The 25,684-nt window shown below is 45.2% G+C and overlaps 1 protein-coding gene across 2 annotated transcripts in view; it reads right to left on the reverse strand.

Moving 5' to 3' along the window:
- Nucleotides 1-400: 400 nt before the first annotated feature.
- The window catches only part of LOC108606463 (protein sprint), a 48,464-nt gene continuing 23,180 nt past the window's right edge, over nt 401-25,684 (reverse strand). Inside the window, exons 4-9 of one of the 2 annotated variants that reach the window (XM_017996585.2) lie at nt 20,903-21,112; nt 9,641-11,168; nt 7,993-9,012; nt 7,684-7,920; nt 1,153-1,979; nt 401-1,008 (exon numbers count right to left, since the gene is read on the reverse strand). In XM_017996585.2, coding sequence (XP_017852074.2) covers nt 676-1,008; nt 1,153-1,979; nt 7,684-7,920; nt 7,993-9,012; nt 9,641-11,168; nt 20,903-21,112 — 4,155 coding nt within the window. In that variant the 3' untranslated portion in view covers nt 401-675. Of the gene's footprint in view, nt 1,009-1,152; nt 1,980-2,191; nt 3,462-7,683; nt 7,921-7,992; nt 9,013-9,640; nt 11,169-20,902; nt 21,113-25,684 lie in introns of those variants that run through there. The other variant, XM_017996586.2, reaches the window with a different exon arrangement.

Genomic DNA, 25,684 nt, shown 5'->3' on the forward strand with positions numbered 1-25,684 from the left:
CTGTATGTGTGTGTGTCCAGGTAAAAACTCTGAGTTGATTGCATACAAGATTCCTTTCAAAATTGGTTCTGCTTTGCTTTTTTATTGATGGTTACGTATGTGTGTGTGTGTATGCCTGTGAGTGTGATAGTGTGTGTATGGGAGCTTCCTTTAGAAAAATGGCCCTATGCTAAGTTTCGGCCTTTAGGGCCACATATTTATATATGTATGTATATAGTATATATGTTATATAGTTTTACTAGCAGTTGTTTTTTTTATTTTAATTTTTGTATTGTATATACTTATTAGAGAAAAAAAAAAACACAGAAAAAAAATTACAAAGGCTTTTTAGACGTTGTTATTGTGATTTTTGTGATTCATAGAGATAATGTTGTTGACAAACACAAGTTAAATTTAAATAACTATAGTAATCATAATCATAATAAAAAAAAAAACATTAATAATAAAAAACAAACGCGCTTAACTCAATACTGTTCTTGTTTAGTACACATTAGATGTATTAGCGTTAAATAGCTTTACTTACAGGCTACTAAGTATATTTTAATGTAATAATAATAAATTATTAATCAAATATGCTTGTTAGTGAGCAAGATTAGGGGCAGGGCAGGAGGGGGCAGATAATAATTCTTTGCTTGTTTCGTGTTTAGCTTTAGCGCCGCTGAGTGGCTCAGTGGCTCAGTGGCTGCCAGGCTGAGCAGCTGTCGGCCAGGCGATCTTGGCATCGATGCGCTTATATGCGAGCATGCAGTGCTTGCCCTTGGCCGCCAAACGTGCATCCTGTGGACACTCGGAGTCCGTGAGCAGCGTCTCCTCGCCATCGACCAGCTTGAAGAGTGCGTAGTCCTGTGGATTCGTAATGCGCGCCTTGTGCGCGATGATGCGGCACACCTCACGTGTCGTTGTGTGCGGTCGCACCGGCAACGTGCGCGTCTGCAGTGATCCGTTGCACTCGTCCGGGATGATAACACGCAGCACACTGGAGCAGGCGGGCAAACAGCTGGCGCGCCACTAAAAGAGGAGGAAGTTGGGAACGTTAGTTAGCTATTGCCATTTAGTTTGGTCTGTAGCAGCCAGATAACCGACAGTTGATAAAGCATTATAGCATTATAATCGATATGCCAAATATCGTTAGTCTAGAGCTGGGTTACTTACATCGAGAGAACCGGTGCCGCTCTCACTCTCGGAAGCCATAAATGTCTTGAGCACCTGCACGGCACTGCAAAGGGCTGTGAGGTAATAGCCGGGCTCGCCATTGAGCAGCGTCGGCTGCAGAAGTCCCCACATGAACTCAGCCTCGATTTCGGCGCCCACAAAGCCACACTTGGCCACTACATAGACCAGCACGGGCAAGAAGTCGTCAGCGCCCAGCTGCTGGCCACGCGGACAGCCAGTAGCATCGAACACCGTGGAGATAACGCAAAGGAACAGCTCCAGCTTGTCCAGCGGTAGCTCCGCCTCCTGCAGACGCCACAGCAGGTTCGCAATCAGGCGCAACGCCGACTGCGACGGCGGCGTAACTGTGGCACGTATGCCAAAGTCGGAGGCATCGCGCTCGCAGGCATAGCTTACGTTCTGGGCCAGGAGCTGAATGTCCTCGCTGCGTTTATAGTAGTCCACAAATATGCCGTAGAGATGCTCTCGGAGTGGCAGCACCACCAGCTGATGCATCACCGTCTCGAGCATTGTGTCCAGGTTGAGGAACTCGTCGGCCTTCAAGCGCGCGCGCGCCGTCTCCAGCTCTGCATGGAACTTGCCCTCGCCATGCTTCACCAGATAGTTCTTCATGCCGCTCATGAACTGGCGCATGTTGCGCATTATGACCTGTGGCGCCGCTTCGCGCGACTCCTTGGTGCAGCTGATGAAGTTCTCAATGTTGCGTGCGAACGTGGAGCTCGGATCTTGGGCCAGTTGCAGTGTGTAGGCCCTCAGCGAATCTCCGGGCCCGGCGCTCTGCACGTTCAGCTTGTTGCGTGGATGACCTGAACGAAAGAGAGCGAGAAAGAGTGAGAGTGAGAGAGAGAGAGTGAGAAGGAGAGCTTCAATTCTGAGTAAGAGCGAGTCAGCTAGAGAGATTGGTTATGTCATATGGTTATATCAAATATCTGAATCAGCTGTATTCCTAACATTTCATTTATGTACATATGTAAGATGGATCCCTCCCCTTTCTATTTGTAGTGGAGTGGCGGCTTACCAAAGAGCAGCCGCTGCAGCAGCTGGAGCAGGCAGATGAGCGGAGCACAGCAGCCGTGCTGCCGGCAATCCAACTCGTCGGCGCACTCGCAGTTGCGTCTGTAGCGGAGGTAGAGACGCTTGGAATGGGCCTGGAGCGCTATGCTGAGCGCCTGGCACTCGACAATGTGCGCCATGTTGAGCAGGATGTTGCCCTGCTCGTCGAGGTGGAAGAATTGCTTGATGTCGTAGTGATCGCAGGTGTTGTGCTCGCCAGGATGGCAGAGATCGTTGGATGGGGCGAGCAGTGAGCCGGCAGGACTGCGCGGATTGGGGCATTTGCCAATGGCGCCCATGATGGAGCCTGCCAGGGCTTCAGTCTTCAGTTGCTGCCGATCGATGCGACAGTCCTTGAGCACCTGTTGCGGACAGGTGGGCGTCGTGGTGGAGCTCAGCGTGGCGGTGGAGCCCAGACTGGACAGACTGCTGGTGGCGTATTTGGATTTCTTGCAGAGCACGCTGGTGGCATTGGCCTGGCTCGACGCTGGCAGCGCTATGCCCGTCTGTATGTTGTCCGCGAAGAGCAGCTCCAGCAACTTGCGCTTGCGACGCACCATTGACTTGGCTGGCGCCAGCTGCAGTTCGAGCTGCAGCTTGTGGCTGTCTGCTGTGCATTGCTGGAGCAACTCCTCCTCGAAGTCGGCGCTGAAAAAGTTCTCTTGCTGCGGATGCTCCACGATCTCCCACTCGGACATGAAGCTGAGGAAGAGCGCCTCCTCCTTGTAGTGGCGCACATGGGCGGGATCGTGAAAGAACTCCTCTGGCTCCAGCCGCTCAATGCGCTGCTCATCGAGACTGCTCAGCGACTTGGACATGTCCGCTGCCCCAGCTTGAGCTGGAGCTGGAGCTGGAGCTTGTGATTGGGTGGGTGGCTGCGGGTGGCTCGCGTGGCGTGCGCGCGACGATCTTTTGAACCAACTCATGGTGAATGCGAAAACGATTTTTGCCAGCTAAAACAAATTGGCGAAAGCGCAAGTTTCTCATCGGCACACACGAGCTGATAAAAACTAAACACTTGGGCGATAATCAAATTCGCTCAATCTTATCGCACCTCCTCTCTCTCTCTCAATCTCTCTTTGTGTGTATGTGTGTGTGTGTGCTCGCGAGCGTGCGAGTTTATTTGTTTGTGTGTCGTTGTTGCTCTAAACGCGGCCAATGCAAAACTAATGCTGAACTTCATACGCATTAGTTTATAAGACTGCAACGACAACAAAATTAATGCTAACTGCGACTGCGACAGCGCCTGCGACTGCGACTGCGAAGACGGAGGCGGCCTTAACAAAAGATAGCGCAGCCGCCGCTCAGCTGTTCGCCCTAAATTGTCAAGCGTTGTGCTCTCATTACTCAATTTGCCTTTCAACGCCGGCGTCGCAGTCGCAGTTACTGCCGCTGCGCAGGTAAGCAGCGCAGCTTAGCGCGAATTGAGCGCCGCTTTTTGGGAATTTCCGGCCAGGCTTAGGCCCAGGATTAGCCGAAGCGCCGCACACATAAAACCACACAACGTAACTTGTTGTGCAAATGCAATATATATATATATATATATAGTTGGCTACCTGACTATATAGACTCTATGTATGTATATATACACACGTATCTGGTGGGCCAGGTATACATACTATATGTGTATACGCTTTCAGCTGCGTTTGCTTTGCCATTTGTTTACTTTCATGGGCTGCCTGTGCGAATTGAATTCACGTTGATAAAATTGCATGAATAATCAACAAGTTCCCCTTACACACATACACACACACACACATGCATAGAAACAAATGTGTACATGATATAGAAATGTGACTAACGAATCGTGTTTTATATTTATGCTGTGATATAGTTCGAGAGCAAGTGCTTTAGTTTTATCTCAAACTTGAGTGATTTCCAGAGCAACCAACTTTGCTAAGTTTCGTTATAAGTGATTCATTTGCATAGCTCTGTGAGTTCTCTAGAGAAAACCACTTCGAGTATGAGCAATGCTTGAGCAAAAGTTCCCAAAGAGAGAATATCTTATATCGGCAACTTATAGAACACATGTCTATTAACTATTAGGGACATATTTATATAATATTCGAAAATATGGATGGCACCCTGCGGTATGTGCAGGGTATCCGAGAGTCACGCTTACTCAATATAAGCTGCTGCTATTATTGCAACTGTGTCAACAGGAAATCAAGTCCACGAATCAAGCCAAACAGACTCAAGTCGAGCCCCAAGCCGCAGCTATCAATCAAGCAAGGTTACCTGAGCTACCAATCAATGCAGCACAAGTGTCGGGTAAGAGAAATCATATGGGATGATATCTGCTACCTGTTGTGGCTTTGCCAGAGACTGAGAGCGTTAGCGCGAGAGTGAGCTGGGACAAGGCTGTTGAGATTAACTGAGGCCTGATTGATTCACAGCGCTCAGAGCGTAACAGATTGTGGGAGTGAGAGAGTGGGCTGTCTGGCTGGGTGGCTGGCTGGCTGGGTGGATTATCAGCTCAAAGACTGGCTGTCTAATGTTTGCTTAGATGACGCCATCGTAGCGAGGAACTGAGACAACAATGGCAGGAGCGTTACTATAAATTATAAATCTATTGCAACGCCAGCCAACGATTGCATCAGCTCAATTGGCTCAAAATCGAGTTGAGTTGTTGCTGCTGCGCCATTAGGAAAAACCTTTCAATAAAGCTGAAGGTTCAGGTACACGCATAAGTCCACATATATATGTATGTACATATATATTTTATATATTGTACGTAAATAGGTTAAGGTTTTTACAGCTCTTATCGGCTTTTATTTAATGCAGGAAACACACTTTAGTGCGTTCAAGGTGCCTTTGTGATCTTGCACTGGGCCCGATTAGAAGTTCAGCGAACCTCTCTGCATTTAAGCCGTTTTCATCTTAATTGGCCACGGTTTAGTTATCGCACTCGAAACTTGCCTGACAACAAGTTAAACTTTTGAATTAAACAAACAAATTGCATTTAGACAACAATAATAAGCAAATAAATAGCTCGTGTACTCTCTCTCTCTCTCTCTCTCTCGGTTTCTTGCGCTGCGCAGCTCTCAACTCAATGCTGTGCTGAGGCGACAGCGAGAAGCTAAAAATAAATCGCACGCGATTTGCAATGCGCCAAAAATAAAAACGACTTCTTTTCTACTCTCCATGCAAAAATACAGTGAATGCTCGTTAACACGGAAGCTATGGGAAAGGAAATTCTCTTAGAATTTTCTCTCTTCGATACATTTGTATCGACGCATTTCCGTGAAATTATCGTGTCTCACTTTAATCGAAATTAGTCCAAAGACATAACGATTCGCATTTTTGAGTTTGCTCAGTGCGAACCAGAAATAAATCAGATCTTGATTGCAATCAATAAAATTTCTGCCTTTCTTACTGCGCATTCCATTGCATTACGCACTCACTGTACCTCGATGTATTTCATCATCTTCAGTCTGACCCCAAAACTGAAAACTATAGACTGACTGTTTGCAGACCAAACAGTTGCAATCAAAGCACATCGCATATTGAACTAAGGCACACTATAAATATTATACAGACAGATGTGTCTACACACACACACACACACACACACACACACACACACACGCACACACACACACACACATACACACATACATACATATGTATACTTGTATTGTAAGCAAGTAAGAGTCAGTCTGTGTCAAATTACGCATCCCATTCAGCAGGCGACACGTTGCAGCAAATAAAAAAAAGAAGAAATAGAAAGAAAAAAAAAAGGAAAACACGCGCTGATAACAAATGCAGTCGACATCGCTTTAGTTGTTGTTGTCGTCTTCGTCGGTTTACATTCCAAAGTGCATGAAGCAGCTTTAAAACATACAGTGAAGCCTTCATATTTTTGACAGTTGAATTCCGTTTGAAATTATGACAAACGTGTCCACGCAGCAGAGAAAGTAAATTCTCTTTTAGATAAGTTCTACTTTACTCGCTGCCCCAGAATGGTGCTTAAAGGACGTCGCTGCTATCGAGTTTCTACTGTACTTGAGCACTAAGCAAACGACGGCCGCGAATGCGTCGCCAAACTTATCAAAGTTTGCTTGACTGCGACGCATTTAGTTGAAGCTGCACTGGTCACTTGCCCAGCGAGAGCAAGAGCAAGCGCGGAGAGAGAGAGAGCGCAAAGGCGAGAGAGAGAACATCAGCGTCGCGTTGCGCGCCAGATAAGTTTCGGCAAAGGCTTTTGTAGTCTGCAGACAAGCTGCCTTCAAAGGCTGCCTAGCCTACAAGCGAATCAAAGAGTTATTCTCTGATAATTCCATAATATTCCCGGCTTGACTGAACCGCTTCGAACCGCTTCGGCTGCGGCTGCGGCTGCGTAAGCTCTGAAGCGTTCACAATTGCAAATTGCAAGTGTCTTCGGTATTCGATCGATCAAACGGCCAATTTATAAATTTATATATAATTATATACATACATATGTATATAGTACATACATAAGTGAGTACATAGTAGTTGTGTTATTGATGACGCTGCTGCTGCGTTGGCCATGGAGCGTAGAATGATGCAACAATAACAACTGATTGCAAATTGAGCATATGATGAGCCTGAGGCTCATCCCAAGCAGCTCTATGACAAAGTCGAACTTTTGCAGCTACAGCTAATTGCTTACACGAATCCAACTTGTCATTCCCCATAGCAAATATGATCAGATGCAACGCTTCACTTGAGATTTTCGCAAACGTTTGTGGTTAAAAGAAGATCTAAGCAAATTGTATAGGCTCAGAACTGGTCACATTGCCTTAACCCACGAGCACATGCTAAAAGGAAAATCTACGTCAAGGTGCCCCAAATGCGGGGGAGAATACAGGAGACCTTCCCGCAACTCGAGGATCCGACTATTTGGGCCACCTCTCTGCTCATCTCACCTTTCCTTCAAATTCAAATAATAACATATTAAGTAGCATATAAGTTAATTGTCGAGTCGATGGCCTTGGCAGCTAGCACCCATCACTGTTAGTTTATTGTATTTTGTATAATAACTAAGCTCGTAAATAAATAAATAATGTATAGGCGTTTGAGTTCGAAATATAATGAACAACAGTTACTTTTACTTTGGCACAAGTCATGGTCTCAAAGTATTTATATTCTATCTTCTTGATCTACCTATCGCTTATTTACCACTTAGAAGAGAGACAAGTTAATTATATTCGTATATTAAGGATAGATTATCCTATCTTGAATACACAGCTCACGAGAAGAATTTCCGATTGGCCGCTTTCCTGTGAGAAAGGGAACACTCAAAACTTTAAATGGGAATTCCATTTTTTGTGCTATGTCACTCGAATTCGAAAAGGAAAACCTCTCTCTGAATTGTTCATATCGAATTGAGCAGACTGATTCTAAATTTCCCCAAACAGTTGCCCCTGCTAAGGCTCTTGTTGGGTTGTTGGGTTGTTGCTATCTATCGAGATGGTTTATCCGGTCTCTACTTACATAATATCTCGCGATCCCGCATGCTAGGGTTGCGCAATATGGTTGCCACCTTAGCCTTGGTGTGGTTGTTGTTGGTCTGGCTGTGGTTGGCATGCTTGTTGGCCTTGAGCGTGTCCTGGTTGCAGCTGCTGTTGCTGCCATCTTTGGTGCTGCTGAACTCCTCGATAATGGTGTCGTCCTCCGACAACGCCGAACGGCACTTGGACAAGTGAATGGTGTCCGAGTTCATGGTGGTGTCTGCAAGGGATTTCAATTCGGATTGGATCAATTCGGATGCATAGTGCGTAGCAGACTTTGAGCTGCGCTTACCATCCTGCATGGGCATGAGCGAGTCCCACTGCGAGGAGTCCCAGGGCTCGGAGAACACGGTGCCGTCGTCGGACTGAGCAGAGTCAATGCCGCCGTAGTAGGTTTGGCAAAAGGTGGCTGCGCAGTTGCTGCGCTCCACATTGTCGTAGGCGGACAGACGGCAGCCGTTTTGACTTTGGAATGACTTCTGGCTGCCATCGTGGTTGCCGTTGCGCTCCTGCGGCGCTGCCGGCAGCGGCACCAGTGCTGTCTGCAGCGGCGTGGAGCAGCGAACAAGCTCCGGCAGATTGAGATCAGGCAGGCGCTTGGCTATGATCTGGTGCACGGTGAGCGGTCGCTTTTTGCCGCTCAGGTTGTTGTCCTTGTCACGTCCCAGCGAGTTCTCCTTCTCCTGCCAGTCCATTGCAGCGCCGACGCCGGCGCCGGCGCCCGCGCCAGCAGCAACATTCGTCTCCTGCTTGGCCATAAACTCCCAGCTGCTGTCCAGCTGCCAATGATCAATGCGATTCCGTTCACGCTTCTGTGGCGGCGGCGGTTTGGGCTTCTGCTTCAGCTCGTCCAGACTGCCCGCCAGCTTCTCCAGCTCAGCGGGCAGCAGCAGCGTCGCCACCGCAGAAGTGAGGCCCGCCTTGAGCGGCTCTGAGTGCCGCTGGTTGGCCGGCAACAGTTGGCTGCGCTGCTGGCGCCGCAATATGGCCGCTGCCGCATTGGTCAGGCCAGCCTGACGCAGTGCATCCGCCGGCTCGGCATAGAAGGGACTGCCTTGCTTGCTGCGTGAGCCAGGTGTCTGTGCCGCAGTGGGTGTGGTATCGCCCCCATCATCAGCCAAATTGCTTTGTGGCTCGGTGAGCGACTGCGTCATGGCCACAGCCTCACCAGCGGGCCTTAGGTTCGGCAAGAGCAAGCCCGCTCGGGAGCGAGGCTGTGCATCGCCCGAGAACTGCATCAGCTGCTGGCTGCTCTCTAGCGGCTGACTCAGCTCCTCGCAAGGCGACAGCAGTTGTTTTGTGGGCGTGCTTGCTGTGGGTCACAAGGAAGAGAGAGAGAGAGAAAGAGAGAGAGACAGAGAGAGAGAGGGGTAAGTAAACAAAACATTGAAAATGCTTAGAGCTTTTATAAAATGATGAATATATGTATTTAAAAAATATATCCTAATCTAATTTAACAGTTTATTGAATGTCCTTGCACAAAATTTCATTTTTATCTTTTTAGTCAAAGAAAATAGTTGTCTTGCTTCGAAACCGCATCCTCCTTAAATAATAATTCAAATAAATAAAAAACAACAATTTTAAATGTAATTTGAACATTAAGTTGGGTGATTATTTCATCAGATACTTTTTCCCCAATAACTTCATTATACCAAAACCTTCATATATTTTTAATTCAGCGTCTGCCAGAGTTATTTTTGATTAAAATTCTAAAGTAAGCTCCATTTGCTTCGGATAAAGTCGGACCTACGTACTAAGTTTAGTGTCTCTTGCATTTATATTTCATGAAAGCTTGGCGCTCATACAGACAAACATGGCTACCATGACAAAAATGCGACTCACAAATCTCTCTAAACTAACTTAGTGGTTGGTACATTTTGGGGTACCGGGTCTAAAACGGAAAGAAGTAAATATCATCTCTTTTGTTAAGTTAGGCTTACGTGTTTCCGCCAACAAATCTGGTCGACGATCCAGGCCTGGCTTGAAGCTGGTCAACAGGCTGGCACGATCGCTGGGATCATGGGTCCACACATCCTCGTAGTCGCTTATCTTGTCGCTCAAGGCGCTGGCGCAATACTGCGCCGGCGGACTCTCCAAAATATCCGATTCCTGGTAGTGCTTGGACTCTTTGCGTATGCGAGACTTACGCGACTTGCTGCTGCCGCCGACGCCGCCGCCGGCACCGTTTGGGGTAATGGGCGACAAGATCTTGCGCTGACTGTGACTGGAGTCGCGACTGGACTGCGATTGGGACTGCGACTGCGACTGTGCTGGCCAGGAGCCTTGGGAGGAGCTCTGTGAGGAGAGCGTGTCCTTGCACTCGCCCTCGGGCGACAAGCGCTTGGCGAAGGTCTGAAATGTGCTGGTGCTGGCTTGAGAATTGAGCAGGGCGTTGAAGGGATTGTTGGAGGCGGGCGTGGTGACCTCCACAAATTGTGCAGGGTTGGGTGTGGCAGCTGCACCGGGAGCGGCGTTGCTTGCTGGATTGTTGCTGTCCATGGAGAAGGTGACCGTGGTGGTCACGGTGAAGTTGCTGCTCAGCTGATCAGGCGAGTGTGGCTTGGACCAGCGCATGGGCGGCGCTGGGGGCTTGAGATTCAATGTGTTTGGCGGCTTCGGACGTTGCGGACGCACTTGCTCCAATTCGCTTGTGCACGCTATGGTGGTGTTGTTGTTCTGCTTAAATGTGCTCAGATTATTGCTGGTTACTGGTAGCTGCTGCTGCTGCTGCAGCGGCGTGTCCAAGGCGCTGGCGCCTCCAGGTAGAAATCCTTGCGCATCCACGGGTGACATGGTGAGTATGACGGAGTCCACTGAATTGGGACTCAGGAGCTGCATGTGTTGGCCACCACTGGTGGTGAAGGAGCTCATGCTCGAGTTGGTATCCGAGGGCGTTCCCGCCTGGCTAAAGAAGCCCATCAGCTGCCCACTGCCCGTGGGACTGAAGAGTGTTTGCTGGGCCACTGGACCAGGGCCGGTGCCTGGGCCGTTGCCCGCAGTACCCGCCGGTGGTTTCGGCACCAGCGCCTCGCTAAAGAACGTAGCGGTGCCCAGGCCGCTGGTATCGGTCAACGACAGCGGCGACTTGGCATCCAGCAGCTGCTGCAGCTCCGCCGACTTTACTGCAGCCTGTTGAGCAGCCACGGGAGGACCCAGCACGGCCGGACTGCTGGCGTAGCTCCAGAACTCCTGCCCCAGCAGCGCCAGCGAGGACAGCTTCTTGCGATTGTTCGCCTCACGCAGCACGCGCGGCAGCATCAGCTGCACGGGCAGCTCGTCGCAGCATTGGGCGTAGTGAGCTATCAAGGCTGGGATGGAGCCGAACTTGAAGCGTGAGCTCTCCAGACTGAGAATGTTGTTGTCCTGCGATTGAATCAGGTAGTGCTCTATGTAGGGACCTGTGTCCTGTGGCAGCCGCACGGACACCGCCATCGTGTTCGGCTGACTCGAGCCACGCACTATGAATGTCTGCAAAGAGTCGAAACAAAAGCAAAAGCCAGAGCCAGAGCCAAAGCGAAAACGAATTATTATCTCTGCATATTTTTGAATGAGGCTCGCGTCCTATTTGCCGCGCTTAATGTTGCGTTAAAAATGTGTGCGCGCATATAAATCTTGTACGCGCCGCAAAACAATGATAATATGATAAATTGGTATGGCATGAACCACCCCCCACCCCCAACCCCCCAACTCTCTCTGTCTCTTGCTCTCCGCCTTTTGCTGCGTCTGCTGTCTTGCGAAAACTTTGCAGACGCTGCGACAAAGGCAGCCAAGTTGCAAGTGCCAAGCGACAAGCGGTAAGTGGCAAGTGGCAAGTGGCAAATGGCGTTGCCCAGACCTGGTCAAGTGGCAACACTGGCCCAGGCAGTGTGGGGCCATGTTAATCGACTGCAAAAAGTTTTCATAATGAGCGTTTTACTTAAAGTCACGCACCCACCACCACGAACCTACTCGCCACACGACCTCAACACATTGCGCAACGACTAACATCACGGACAGCTATGTCCACCTCACTAAACGGCGATTTGCGCCCTCAAGCAACTTCTCCAAATAGCTCTCTGCACATGGCGGAAACAGTCCATTTATTATGGCGCTTCTAGCACACAGAGAGCAGCGGTCGAACATATTTAGTGGTCCCTACGCAGTCTCACTTTCGATCATCCTCACGCTTCTCTCTCGCATGTCTCTGAAGCCACCAATGCAGCCCCCGAGCGCAGAAGAGTACTTACTCACAACCAAGGATCTCTACCCGAAGATCCCTTAGGTTGCTCGTTTCTAGAGATTTATCAACATAACGATGTCGTTCATCCACACTATTCTACTGTTCTCGACCGGAGCTAACACTAGCGCGAGCGACCGAACGTCCACAGCATGAAGCAAATAAAAGCCACCTCACTGAAAGTGCTCTATTCTCTTAGAGCACTTAATCCTTGTATGTGAGATATCTAAAATCTTTGATATTATCACAAAATATTTCGCATATTCAGATTACTGAATTAGATGCCCGAATAAAGTACAACTAGCCTCTATTATTAACGATTTCAGCGATTCACGAAGAGTCTGAGACGCCTGCGCACACATAGCTCTAAGCCAGTACTGAGCCGACTGAAGAATGATATGAGGAATCTATCGTTCACACAGAAATTAGGTTAACCATAACATTTCCATAGAGCATTACAAATATTGTGTCGTAAGACTATAACACACTGTAAAGATCGTTTGACACCTCGAATAATTTTATATTATCGGAGAAATTTTTGAGCATGACTAGTAATATGGAAGTCATTTATGAAATTTTAAACACCATGTAAGATGTTAAGACTGTGCTCTAATTTTTTTAAATATTACAAGAGAAGAATCGATGCCTTAGGGAAGTTGCTATTAGTTTTACATATATTAAACAAAATGGCAAACCCTGACACGAGAAGTCGACTTCACACATTTAAAATAACACTGTTATCTTTAACTCTAGACCAGCCTTTCATTAAATAAACACAAATGTTGTGGTGTGCCCTCGTGTAATGGAATAGAGAGAGAGGGTCTCATGCCTTAAGCACTTAAACTGGAATGGATAAGTGGGGCGGGGGATAGGAGTGGGCTGATGGAGCACAAGGGGCATTATAGGAATATGGACGCCCCGCAGCGTTGTTTATGATTTCTGTGCACAATTTTCAATAAGCAGTTGAAAGCGCAAGGCAGCAAAAGCAGCAAAAGATAAAAAAAAAAGAAATACAAAACGCACTTGATATAAAGAAACCAAGGGTAGCAGCAATAGCATGTATATAGACAGCATAGAAAACAGGGGCATGGGGCATGTTTATTTGATTTGGCTGCGCTGCAATGAGATTTTTTTAAAGCATACTTTTCAGCATCTGATGGCGCCCGTTAAAGCGAGCCGAGTGGCAGCTTAAACTGATTCAATAATGTGGTCAGCCAGCAAGCAGACATGAGCACACATAAGCGACTAAAAACGAGACAGAGACAGAGCCATAGAGCGAGAGAGAGAGAGAGAGAGAGAGAGAGAGAGAGTTTGCTGACCGTCACGGAAATGCAATTTACGTTAAGGACAAAAAGCGTAGCGTAAAAATGTCTTAACAAGCAAAGTCATTGCACAAAGAGCTGAAGCCAATGAATAGCGTAAGCGCTATCTCGCTCGCTCTTTGTCTCTCTGTATGAGTGTGTGAGTGTGTGAGTTTGTTGCCTGCATTTTATGGTGTGTCTTGACAAATTTTAGCCAATGCTGTCGGCTAGTACAATAAAAAGGCGTAACGGCATTTAAAGCTGCAGACAGCAGACAGTTGCAAATAAATACATCAATATATATGTATTTATATGTATGTATATGAATGCGTTTGTGTGTGTGTGTTGGCATGCAAATTGCATTGCCATTGTGTGCAGCTCAAACAATAGTTGCAATCAATTGCATTGCACTGCTTGCTGGCCACGCCCCATTTACTCTCTCACACACACACAGACTTTGGCATACACATACGCGTATAAATAATATATTTGTGTGTATTCGTACTTTGGTGAAGCCTGCTTTTAGGCGTCTGCTTGGAAGCTCTAGAAATGCATTAGAACTCAGCCTTTTACTTTTAATGCATTTCCACTTGCAGTGCATTGACACCGTCTGCCAAACAGAATTTGTGGCAAGCACATACATATGTGTGCAACAACTAAAACTACAAGCTGTCTGCCCAGTGCTTAAAGCAAGAGTGACATTTTATTAGCTTAGCAATACTTTTGGTGGCTGGGGCGTGACTCTGCTTTTGACAGCGGCCGCTTCAAGTGCTTGAATTAATGCCCCAGCGACTGGGCCCGGTGTAGCGAAAGTGATTTATATAAATTTTGCAGTTTGTTTTGCATTTAATTGCATGTAAATGTCCTTGCAACTGTCCTGGGCTGTTTAGCACTGTTTCGTTGTCGCATTTGCGCCATTTCCCCATTTCCGGCAACTGGCGCATAGCAGAGGGAAGGGTGGATGGTGGAGTTGGGGGTAACAACATTTCCGGTTTCCATTTCTCGACTATTTGACGTAAGTTGCCTTGGGGCCTGTCGCGTCACCCTTTTCTGTTGGCCCAATGCCCGCTATGCGCAACGTGTCGCAGCTGCTACTGCCCCTGCCCTGCCCAATCCCTAACGCTGCTGTCTGCCACATGCCGCTGCTGCGGCTCGAAAGTGCAGCCAACACTGCCTCTGACATTTTCGGGCTCGTTTTGTAATCAAGTTTTAGCCCGCAAATAGACTCGTTGCGCCTGCTCAAGCGCCAAGTCTAGTCTATAATCAACAAATCATGCTACAACTATAAACACTCACACACACACTCACATATGTGTGTGTTTGTGTATGCCGCTTAACAGTTGCATTTACGCCACTTTCCAGTCCGTCTGTCTGTCTGTCTGTCCATCAATCATGACGCCATCAGCATCAGCTTGACACCCAATCTTGGCTCGTAGTATGGCTGCCAGGCAAATGGAGCATCCGTCTAATGGTCGTTGCCATTGCTTATCAGTGCAGACTGCAATTTAGTTGTTCAACTGCAGTTGTAACTTGCCAATCAATTCAAAGTCTACTACAGATTTAGAATTACTTAGATTTTTCATCGCCTTATCAACCTCGTATATATCTCTTCCTTAATTGTAAAATTCTATTATTGAGTGTGAACACAATGAATTTGACATATACAGGGTACGATGAGAAATTCAATAAGCACCGAAGCAGATTGGCTGAGGAGTTAACCGGAAGACGGGCCGTATTCTAAGGAAATATGAAATACGAAGTGAATAACTCCTAAGTTATGCACCCGAACTAAAATTTTCGGCATCGGTCGAAAACATGACCAGGCGTTTTTGTGATTTATTTTAGACTTTTAAATATTTTGTTATTACCTAAAATCGTTTTTTTTGTTTTGCGGAGGAGGGGGAATGAAATAAAAATAGATAAAATAAAAGCGATATGTCCTGGGTAAAGGAACACCTACGTACCCAGTTTGGTTGCTTGTTTTTTTTTTGCTCTTTTTTCTTTATCCTTTTTTTTTTTCATATATTTAATTTCTTTTTTTTTTTTTTTTTTTTTTTTTACTATTTTAATTTTTTCTTTTTTTTTTTTCCCCCCCCCCTTTATTTTTATTTTCATTTTCTTTTTTTATTTTTTTTTTTTTTTATTTTTATCATTGGTCTGAGAAACAACGCGCCATAAGCGAGCGGACAAACGCATGCTATATCGAACTCAATTTGTACTGCTGACAAGAGTAATTTATGACATTGTGGGGTCTGCTATGCCTCCTCTCGCCCTGTTACATACGTTTGCACAACTTCATAATACCCTTTTCCATTTTTTACAAAAATGTTAAAGTGTCTAACAATTGGACGCTTTAATATTGGGCGCAACCAACTTTTATATAAACTTTGACTAGGGTATTGCATGTGAAAAATTTTAATTCAAAGAAGTCCTTATTCTTATATCCGATCTGTTTCAAATTATGTGTGATTTATTTAGAGATTTTTCCAGATTTTTTGTGCACAGCTTCATAATATGAAATTTTTCCATTCCTTTGATACATTTTTGGAATTTCATAAATATGTACTTCATAATATATTTTCCAAAGAGTTTTGTAAGGTTTCACAAAACGGTTGCCTACATTGGAGCGTTCAGCAGTTGCACAGCGAATCTGTTGCCTAGTTCTAAGGGCAAGTCAAGTGTGAGTTTAAAGCTGAACGTCGCGTAGCTCTAGCGTTTTTGTCATAATGAGCATTGCCCCTATAGATGTCCAAACAATTGCCAGTTGGCTGGGAACCAACACCAGACGGAGCACAGCGAGGCAACGAGCAACGAGCCCCAGGGAGTTGAGCAGCGCCGCCTAATGAGTGTCGGCGGTTTGTGTGGTCAGAGGCAACGACATTAAGTGTTATATGAGAGGAGGCGGCGGCGGAGTGGGGAGCTGCATAAAATAATGAAATTATGCCAAAGAGCGTGCTCCAGCTGCGCAGCGTGAGCTGAGAAAAGGAACCGCTATTATCTAGCCATTGGTCAGGCATTTAAAAAGCAGCTAAAAATAGAGACAAGAGACCTACATTGAGTGGGGGTGGGGGTGGTGGTGAGCGATTGTTTTGGGTGCGCTATGCACATAATAAAAAATCTCATATTTTATTCAAATTGGTAATGCGAGACTGAAATGTGATGAAGGCTGAGCCCTTGCTTACTTTCCCCGGTTTTTACATTCATTCAACATTTGCATTTCATTGGCATTCATTTGACTCTCGGTCGGTTCCTTGTTTCTTTTCTGTTGTTCTGGTCTCTTCTTTTTTGTGGGTTTTTGTTTTAGTTGTGCGACGCTTTCTTTGCATAGCAAATTGAATTTGAATCCATAGTCTAACAATAGCCACCACACCGCGGAGCCCTAACCCCTCCCCTCCCCACCCCACCCCATCAATTCACTCTCATTTGCCTCTTGCTGTACACTAAACTCACCCCCCTCTCCCTCACTGTCTCTCGGCCGTTTTGGTTGTAGCCTCATTGCAGTGGCCACTAAGCGGCTTTGCTTTTGCAGTTCAAGAGTCAGCCATGTCGACCACCCACACACACACACACGCACTATAGCCGCCTTAAGCTGATTTCCCTTGATTTCCGTTTCATTTTGTTGCTGGGGCTTTGCTTTTCAATTTGCCCTTTTCATCATTGGCTCATCACACACACACACACACACACACACAAACACACAAACACACACATGCTGCCTTCCACCCACTGACAAGTGCATTAAACTCATTTGCCAAACGGCTTTCAATTATAATTTTTGTTAATAATTCATTAGCACAATGTGTCGCCATTGCGGCCATTTGTTTGTTGTCGTTTCTCACTCTTGTTGTTGTTGCTTTTATTGTAATTGTGTAACGAGTATGGCCAAAATGCATGCAGACAGCCTGCCCAACTCACGGCCACTGCACATTACACATACGCCATGTGTGACAAGCAGCCGTCTGTAAGGCTTAAATCAGCCTGAAAATTTGCAATTGAAATGTACTGCGGGAAAATTTCAGTTATTTCTTAGGAGAATACACGGAATTATGTAAGATTTGTTTGGGCAGCAAGTACAGTGGGCATTCGTATGGAAGTACAGAGGTTAATTAAAGTTACCACAATTCCAAAATTCATATAAAAATATAAGTTAAGATTCTAATTGCTAAGCAAGCTTTGCAAAATTATTTGAATTTAATTTTTAAAAATTATTGAACATTATCAAAGCAATGAATTAAATGAATAGAACTCGGATTCATTCCTAGACTCATAAATAGTCAAACAGACTTGTTTCAAAATCTAAGTATTTGTATTTTGATAATTCATTTTATTAAATTTCAATGCTGTGAAATGTATTTGATTGCCGAATTTTTAAAAACATCCGAAAATAAATAATTAGTAATCACAATATATTGTAACTAGATTATTTTGACGTGAAAAGCAAGCAACAAATTAAATTACGATATTTTCGCTTCAGTCATGTAAAAAATGCTCGAGAAATTTCGAGCAAACTGCTTCAAGTTCTTTTTCGTTTCGTTTCTTTGAATTAGTTATCCCAATCGCAATTGAACACTTAGGACTTTATTCATAAATATTTTCTTCGTAAATTACAATTTGCAACTTGATAAAGTCATCTAGCTGGCATAACATCTTTGGCCTTATCCTTTGCCTGTTAATCCAGTTGTCTGTGGCTGCCTTGGCGTATCAATTGAACGGAGCCACTCACTTAGTTTCTGGCAGCTGTGTCATCTAACATGGCTTGCAACCCTATTAGCCACACACAGCATATAAATGCGAAGCGTCTATCTGCACCCACACTGCAGCTGTCTGCGACGTTATCGCTCATCAGCTGCTGGCTGGCGGATGGCGGCGTCGGCTACTGTTTCAACGCCCAGCTACTGATGCCCTTGCTGCTGCTCCTGCTGCTCCTGCACTGCTGGTGATAAATAAAAACTGTCTGCGCCTATGTGGTAGCATTTTTTTCTATTTGCTGTTTTCCTTTCTTTTTTTTTTTGTTGGTGTTGTTTTGGCTTTGACTTTGTGCCATGTAAGCTGACAAGCCTAACCAACTGCAACCCCTTGACATTGAAACAAATGCCAATAAAGAAAAAACACACACACTTCGAAAGAGAGAGAGAGAGAGAGAGAGAGAGAGGGAGAGAATTCTATTTGATTGCTTTGTGCGCTTGTCGATTGGCCATTTATGGTTTTTGGGCAATAGACTAGTAGGAGGCGTGGCAGCAGACTTAACAAGTTCATTTTGGTGGCTGCATAAATCAAATGCACTTAAATAGTTGAATATTGCGCATACGTCATGTGGTGCAGCAGCAGCTTAAAAAATGCATAGACACAGACTGAGAGACTGAGAGACAGTGAGACAGTGAGAGAGCGCCAGATAGAGGGGGAGGGGGAGCGGGAGGGCTACTGCCAACTGTGACCCCTCATCATTCATGCACACTCACCGCTTGCTGCTAATTACATTCTGTGGTTGGCATATCAAATTGTAGCTCAGGAAAAAAAAAAAAAGAGAGAAACACACAAATGAAATAAAAAGGCGGCACGCAGATGTAACCACGATCATGCCCACCAAAGCATTTATGATTGATGGAGATAGAGAGTGCGAGAGAGTGTGGGAGAGATGGATGCACAAGTAATTAAAATACCAGGCAGGCAAATGGACCGACCAAAGCAAGTTTCACCCACAACACACATGTGTTGCCCCAATCAGAGGCAAACAGAGCAAACAGGCTGGGGCTAAACCAAACGCAGTTCAAACATATTGATTGATTTTTAATTACAAACATTTACCAAGCAGCTTCCACAGAGGGTCAGTGCAACATGTGCGTGTGGCACTTATAGCTGCTTCAATTTCAATTTCCATTATGCAAATGCCTTTTTATTAAACGCATAAACAAATGCAAGGCAACAACTGCTGCTAAATGACTGTCCTGTCCAGTTCGGTTCGGCTCGGTTCGATTCAGTCCCCAGCTGTGGCACGCACGCTTGTAATTGCCCAGCAGCGATGCCAGCGTCGACGCATGCAATTAGCGTCTGCATAGACAAAAGCTACAGCAGCAGCTACAGCAACAGCAAGGAGGGCTTTAAAATAAAGAAGAACACAAGTGCACACAAGTTGGCGAAAAGTAAAAAGTTCTTTTCAAAGTTTGCAATCAATGCGGCATTGTTGCCAAGCGTTCGACAATTGTTCAAATTCGCAAGGCAGAAAAACGCTTTTCAATAACATTTAACTCCCAGCTGGGAGTGGGTGTGGGTGTGGGTGCAGGGTGGCGGACACTTGGCGCGTGCTGCTTGGAGAAACTTGCTGCACAATTGCATAATTGAAAGTCCTTTTGAAATTCTGAATTCTATTCAAAAACATTCCAAAATTCTACACAGTACCACTCAGCTATTATTTAACTTTAATTTTGAAAATTGTATTTATTTTCTATTTCAAGTAATTAATTCTTAATTGTTTAGAGAATAAATTTTTCAGTTTTTGTTGGTTTCAGCTGAGAGCTTAAAACATTTTTCACTCTTGTCAAAAATTTAAAATACAAAAACTTTTTATGCAAATCCAATTAAATTCCAAATACTTTTCTCCCAGTACATTTGCTAGCAAATCAATGGGCCTGAGCCCAAAGCATTTGCATGCGTTGTGGGCTGCTCTTTCACTACTTTCCGTTGAAAGCATTCCGCAAATCGATTCCCCCACTAGCCCAGGCACGTGATAATTGCTAAATGTCCCAGACGACTGCGCCTCGTCTCGTCTCGTCTCGTCTCGTGGTCGCTCATGGTTGTCAATGCGTTTGCTAACTTATTGAATCGCTGTGTGGACAATTTGTAGACTCAGCTCAGACTCAACAACTCCCGTAATTTCAATTGTCTATGCAAAGCGCCTTTTGAATCACAAAATGACCAGCTAGCCCACCACCCCCTATCCATCATCCACCATACACCATACACCATACAGCATACAGCATACACCATCCACACCCCCAGGACAGGCACAAGCTGCTTGGCTGGGATATTCAATTGCAATGAGCATGGCTGGCCTTTTGTCATATGCTTGGACACTCGGTGGTGTCCATGAACATGGGAGTCTGTCTGTCAGATAAATTTCAATGAATTTGCTAGCCAAGCAGAGTCGCAGTCCGGAGTCCGGAGTCGGAGCGGATTCCTGTGTCGCGAGTCCTGGCAACATTTCTTTGTTTATCTTTATACATTTACAATTAAAAGGGCTACGCATTGTTGTCGCTGCCGCTTCCGCTGTCGCAATATTAATGTAACCCACTATCTATCTATCTGTGTGTGTGTGTGTGTGTGTGTGTGGCAGCCATCCCTTTGTTGATTGCCCCGCATGCCAGATTTACGTTAATTGATTGCAATTTGTTTATGTAAATGCGTCTGCATACACATATTCAACATTTTTGCGCATGTAATGCAGATTTTTGTTTTATTTTTTTGGTTTGCAAATTGTGCGCAAATTTTGTGGTCGAATGTGTTTCTGTTTGTGTTTGCCCGCATTGTTGCTTTGTTGTTTGTTTGTTTGGTTGGTTGGTTGGTTGGTTGGTTGGTTGGTTGTTCTGGCTGTCATTATGTGTTGGTTTATGCACTTTTGCATACGCTGTCAGTTGTCTCATTAGGCATCATCAATAAATTCATAATTATCGCTAGGTTACGGCACTCACCCCCTCTTCCTTGCCCTGCAGCAAGTGCACGGCACCGGATCGCTGGATGCCGGGTAGAAACCACATGGGATGCGTTAAGAGCAATCGTTCCATCAATCCCAAATCACAGGGCGGCGAATTGTCGCTGGAGTCGCGTGAGCTCTCCTCGCTGCTTGTCTCGCCTTCGGCTAGAATGCCGCCCTCCGAGCTCGAAACCAGAGATGTGCGTGACTGTAACGAAGAACAAGCGAATCGAAGCATAATTAAGACAAGTTTATAACCAATGTCTGCGCTGCGGGCAACAGTCTGCGCTTAATGAGCGCAAATAAGTTCTGATATTTTGGTTTAAATTTAACAATAAGCATCCCGAGCTGCATTGTGGTGCATGCAAAGGGAGATGAGCAGGGGTTGCCATTCAAATCCAGGGCTCCAGTACAACTAAAGTTAAGCTAGACGACTCAAACTGCTAGTATACCTACTTAGGTCACACTAGAATTTAGAAAATGCAAGTAAGATAATGTAGCTAGGGCTGCCATACAAAACCAGGGCTATAGATAGGTTTCAAATCTATTATTAGGAAAGTTAGTCGACTGAAACTCCTGGTTTATATGTTCAAGTCGCTTAAGATTATAATAATATCAAAGAGAATCGCTTAGCTACCTTTCTACATAGGGCTGGGATACAAAACCAGGGCTAACAGTTCGCTCGCTCTAATGCCCGAAGACTGAAACTGTCTCTATATACGCCAAGGTCGCTGTAGAGTGTAATACACTTACTCATAACTTGATAGCCAATCTACCGTGCTTCATGGCAGGACCATACAAACCCAGGGGTTCCATTTCCTTAAAAAAGTCATGCGGACTATATTCACAACTTGCTAATTTATTTAGCTGCACATATAATTAGGGTTGCCATACAAAGCAAGGGCTGTCAAGCCTTTAAGCTTTGGAGATACACCAGAGTCTTATTTTGGACTCTAGTCTGGTTTAAAGACCGCTAACGGCGCTACTTCACCATTAGCTGTCAGTGCAAGCTCCATTAGTCAGCGAAAAATCAGAGGCAGTAGTTGACTACTTTGCGAACTAGTTCAACGCAATTTCAGCGACTGACGTATGAGGGCGCTGGGGCTGCTTGACACATTGCCCAGGGCCCTGTTTGCTCCACTCCAAGCCCACACGCAGTTGTATCTTGAGTGCAATTCCATGTCATGACATCAAAATTTTTGGGTGCTACTTTAAAAGCGGCCCGCAGGCTGTGCACGCAGCAAACAGAAAATAAAAAAAAGAAAAGAAAACAAGAGTAGGGGAAAGAAAATGTTTTGTAGGCGTTTTTAATTGGGCTGGCTTTTGAAGTGTGTGCGCGTGTGTGTGTCTGTTTTTCAAGCATACTTTGAGGCGCGATGGCAAAAATGCAACTAAGGGTTGTGTGCAGCCAAAGTAAACAACACACACACACACACAAAGAAAGAGAAAGAGAGAGTGAGAGTGAGAGAGAGAGCATGAGGGATGCACACAGCTTTGTTTATTGTTTGGGGCTCAGCCGTAATGATGCCAAAAATGTGCTGTTGATGTTTGCCAACTGCAAAGTGATGCGAAATTGATGCCAAGGCAACAGCGCAGCTTTGTCGAAATGCAAGGCAAGGGAAATGTAACATAAATCTTTACTTATATTAATTTTTGCTTAATGAGTTGGCAGGCAGTCAAAGATCTTCGGCTAGACCAAGCACGAGCAGCGAAAAGTGAAGTTTGCTCTCGTTACCGCTGACAGCGTCATGGATGCCTCTTTTCCTTTTCTACCCTTCAACGTGGTTTTTAAGCACTTCTAGCTTCTAGCTGAAAAAGGTCGGCGCGGCACTAATTGAGTTATTTCTGGCCGACTGCTAAATTAGCTTGAATTGGGACGCACCTTTTTCTATTCTACGTATATATAAGTGCATTAAATAAACATGATTTACACGCAGCAAGTGTTTTAATTTTGTGTATCATTTATTAGGCGCGTTGTCAACTTGCATTTGCTTTGCTCTTTCCATTAATCATACGCCGCGTTGACAAAAGTCGGAAATGAAATGAAGACCCGTTGGAAAGTTGAAAGTTGAAAAACTCAAGACAACGAGAACGACAACGACAACGACAACGCAATGAAATGGAAATGAAAATGTAAATGAAAAAATAAAAATGCTAGCCTGTTTATTTGCCAAGCATTTAAATGCAAGACAGACAGACCGACAGCAAAATGGAGAAAGGCAAAGTAAAAAAAAAAGGGAAAATTGCGCAAATCCCTTGAAGAAATGTTTGAAATATTTCAAAGGCAACAGCCGCACAGCAGGAGCAGCCATGACAACGAAAATGTTTGCAAAATTATGCTTAAATCAAAAATCAGAGCAGCGTCGACCAAGCGTCAGAGTCAGAGGCAGAGGCAGAGACCGAAGCTGGAGCAGGGTTGCGGTTGCGGTAGTTCTTTTTCGCATCGAGGACAACCCTTGTATGTGTGTGTGTGTGTTTTTGTTTGAGGTAAATGCTGCGCATATTTTATACCCTGCATTAGGTCTTAAGTATTGCTTATTACGCTGTCCTTTTTTGTTGCTCGAGACCCAAAACTATTTGCAAGCTAAAATGAAGCTGTTTGGCCAGGCAATAAAAGAAAATAAAGCGCAAGCTCGTCAGCAATAATGCGTTACTTATTAAGTTAGCCCAGGCGCTCATTTGTTTAGCAATTTCATACAGCAGCCAGCAGCCAGCAGCCAACAGCCAACAGCCACGATGCTACCCCCAGGGTGGGCAGGCAAGCAGCTCTAAGTAGCCTGGCTGCATTTTTAAGTGCCACTGAGGGTTGATTTCCCATTTTTTCTTTTTATTTGTTGTTATCCAACTCTGGTCTCATATGTGTTTGATTTTGGCTTAAGGCTGCCGCTGCGTAATGTTGGGCAAACAACAGTCGCGACTTTAAATTTGTGGGGCTTGCAACATAGCCAGCCAAGCGTTGCGCCCAGACAAACAGCAGCCAAGTGCCTGGCAACAGTTTTCAGGGTCAGCCATACTCTAACAGGAAGCCCCGTCTACAGGCTGCAGACAACGAAAGTAACTTGACTTCCGTTCCTTGCTGCTGCTGCTGCTGCTGCTGCTGCTGCTGCTTCTGCTGGTGAAAACTGCTCCAACTGCGCAAGTTTTGACTTGGCAACTAGCGCACCTTTTGTTAAATATTGTTACTCAGTCTGTTTCTGTTGTTCTGCGTGCCTGTGTCTGTGTCTGCGTCTGTGTCTGGAGATTTCTAAATAGCTTGTAATATTGACAAGAACTCCTTATTTATTTTATTCGAACGCAATATAAAAATTCCCAGCTATTGAGAAAATAACATCGATGGATCAGCTCGCACTCTATTTCTTTATTTATATTTATTTTTGCTAATAAATTTCGCAACAAATTGCAGCAGCAGCAGCAGCAGTGGCAATTGTATTGCGACCGCACAAAAGTATGCAATGGAATATTTGTAATGCGACAAAATGTTGCATGCAACAGCGCAGCAGCAAGTGCTGGCTTGCCCTTGGCCAACAGACAAATTGATGGCACTGCCACTTGACATTTTTCTGTGGCTCTAAGATAAAAGAGCTGAAATATATTTGGTAATTGCTGCAACTGATTAAATGTAATCCTCTTTTGATAAATACTTTGCTAATTAAACTGCGAGATTTATGCTCTCAGGCATGACAGCGCACAAAATAAATTGTGAGCAAGCGCTCGTTGGCTTTAATTGCATTTGTGGTTGAAATAAATAGGAAACAAATAAATACTAGACTTTTCAAACTATTAAAACAAATTTGATTATTTAGTATTAGACACATTTTAGGCAAACATGCTATAAACTAAATTAATACATCATTTTTTTCTTTATTTCGATGTTCTCAAATAAGTTTCTCCCGTCCCACAGTGCGTATACTCGCTCTGGCAGACACAGCAACTATTAGTTTCAACAAAAGGTAAGCAAGATAAGCTGCTAAGCAAGGCACGTGCACGTGTCTGTCTCTCTCTCTCTGTGTGTGTGTGTGTGTGTGTGTGTGTGTGTGTGTAGTTGCCAAATTGCACTCGAGACTGAATTATTGCCCGACGCAGCGCAGCGGCAGCAAATAAACAACAACAATAACAACAGCAAGCGAACAACAGAAAAAAAAGAACGCGCGACAGAGACGCGCAAAGAGAAATAAAAGATAAAATGCAGCCACGTAAAATGTTGTTGAATGTTGTCAAAAAACCATATAAAAACCACAGAGAATTACATTTAATGGCAGCAGCAGCAGCCGCCGCACTGAGACCAACCGCATTGCCCACAACTGCGACAGCAACAGCCAAGGGAACTTTCAGCTAGTGCCATGTCTGTCTCTCTGTATGTGTGTGTGTGTGTGTGAGTATGTGTGAGGCTTAGCAGCCTTCGACAGGCTTGTCAGCAATGCGTTTGTTTTGTCGGCTAATTGAAGCGCCATGTTTGAAATGAAATGTTGTCGATTTGCTGCAAAGGGCGCACACAGTTCGCAGTTCGCACTATGAATGCATAATTAATGGCGTTTTAGTGAAGTGCGACAGCAGCAGGAGCAGCAGCAGCAGCAGCTGTGAATTTTGGCAACAATGCAATGCAACGCATAAGCAGTCATCAAATCTAATAAGCACACACAGCACACATCAAATAGATGGCCACCAAATGTGTTGCTCTGACATAGACAAATGTTGTTGTTGCGCCTAAAGTGCGTCTATGAGCAGGACAGGGGGTGGGGACGTAGGCTACAAGCTGCTGAATGAGTGGCTGTCAAAAAGT

Source organism: Drosophila busckii, chromosome X (assembly GCF_011750605.1).
Source record: "Drosophila busckii strain San Diego stock center, stock number 13000-0081.31 chromosome X, ASM1175060v1, whole genome shotgun sequence".
Classification (NCBI taxonomy): domain Eukaryota; kingdom Metazoa; phylum Arthropoda; class Insecta; order Diptera; family Drosophilidae; genus Drosophila; species Drosophila busckii.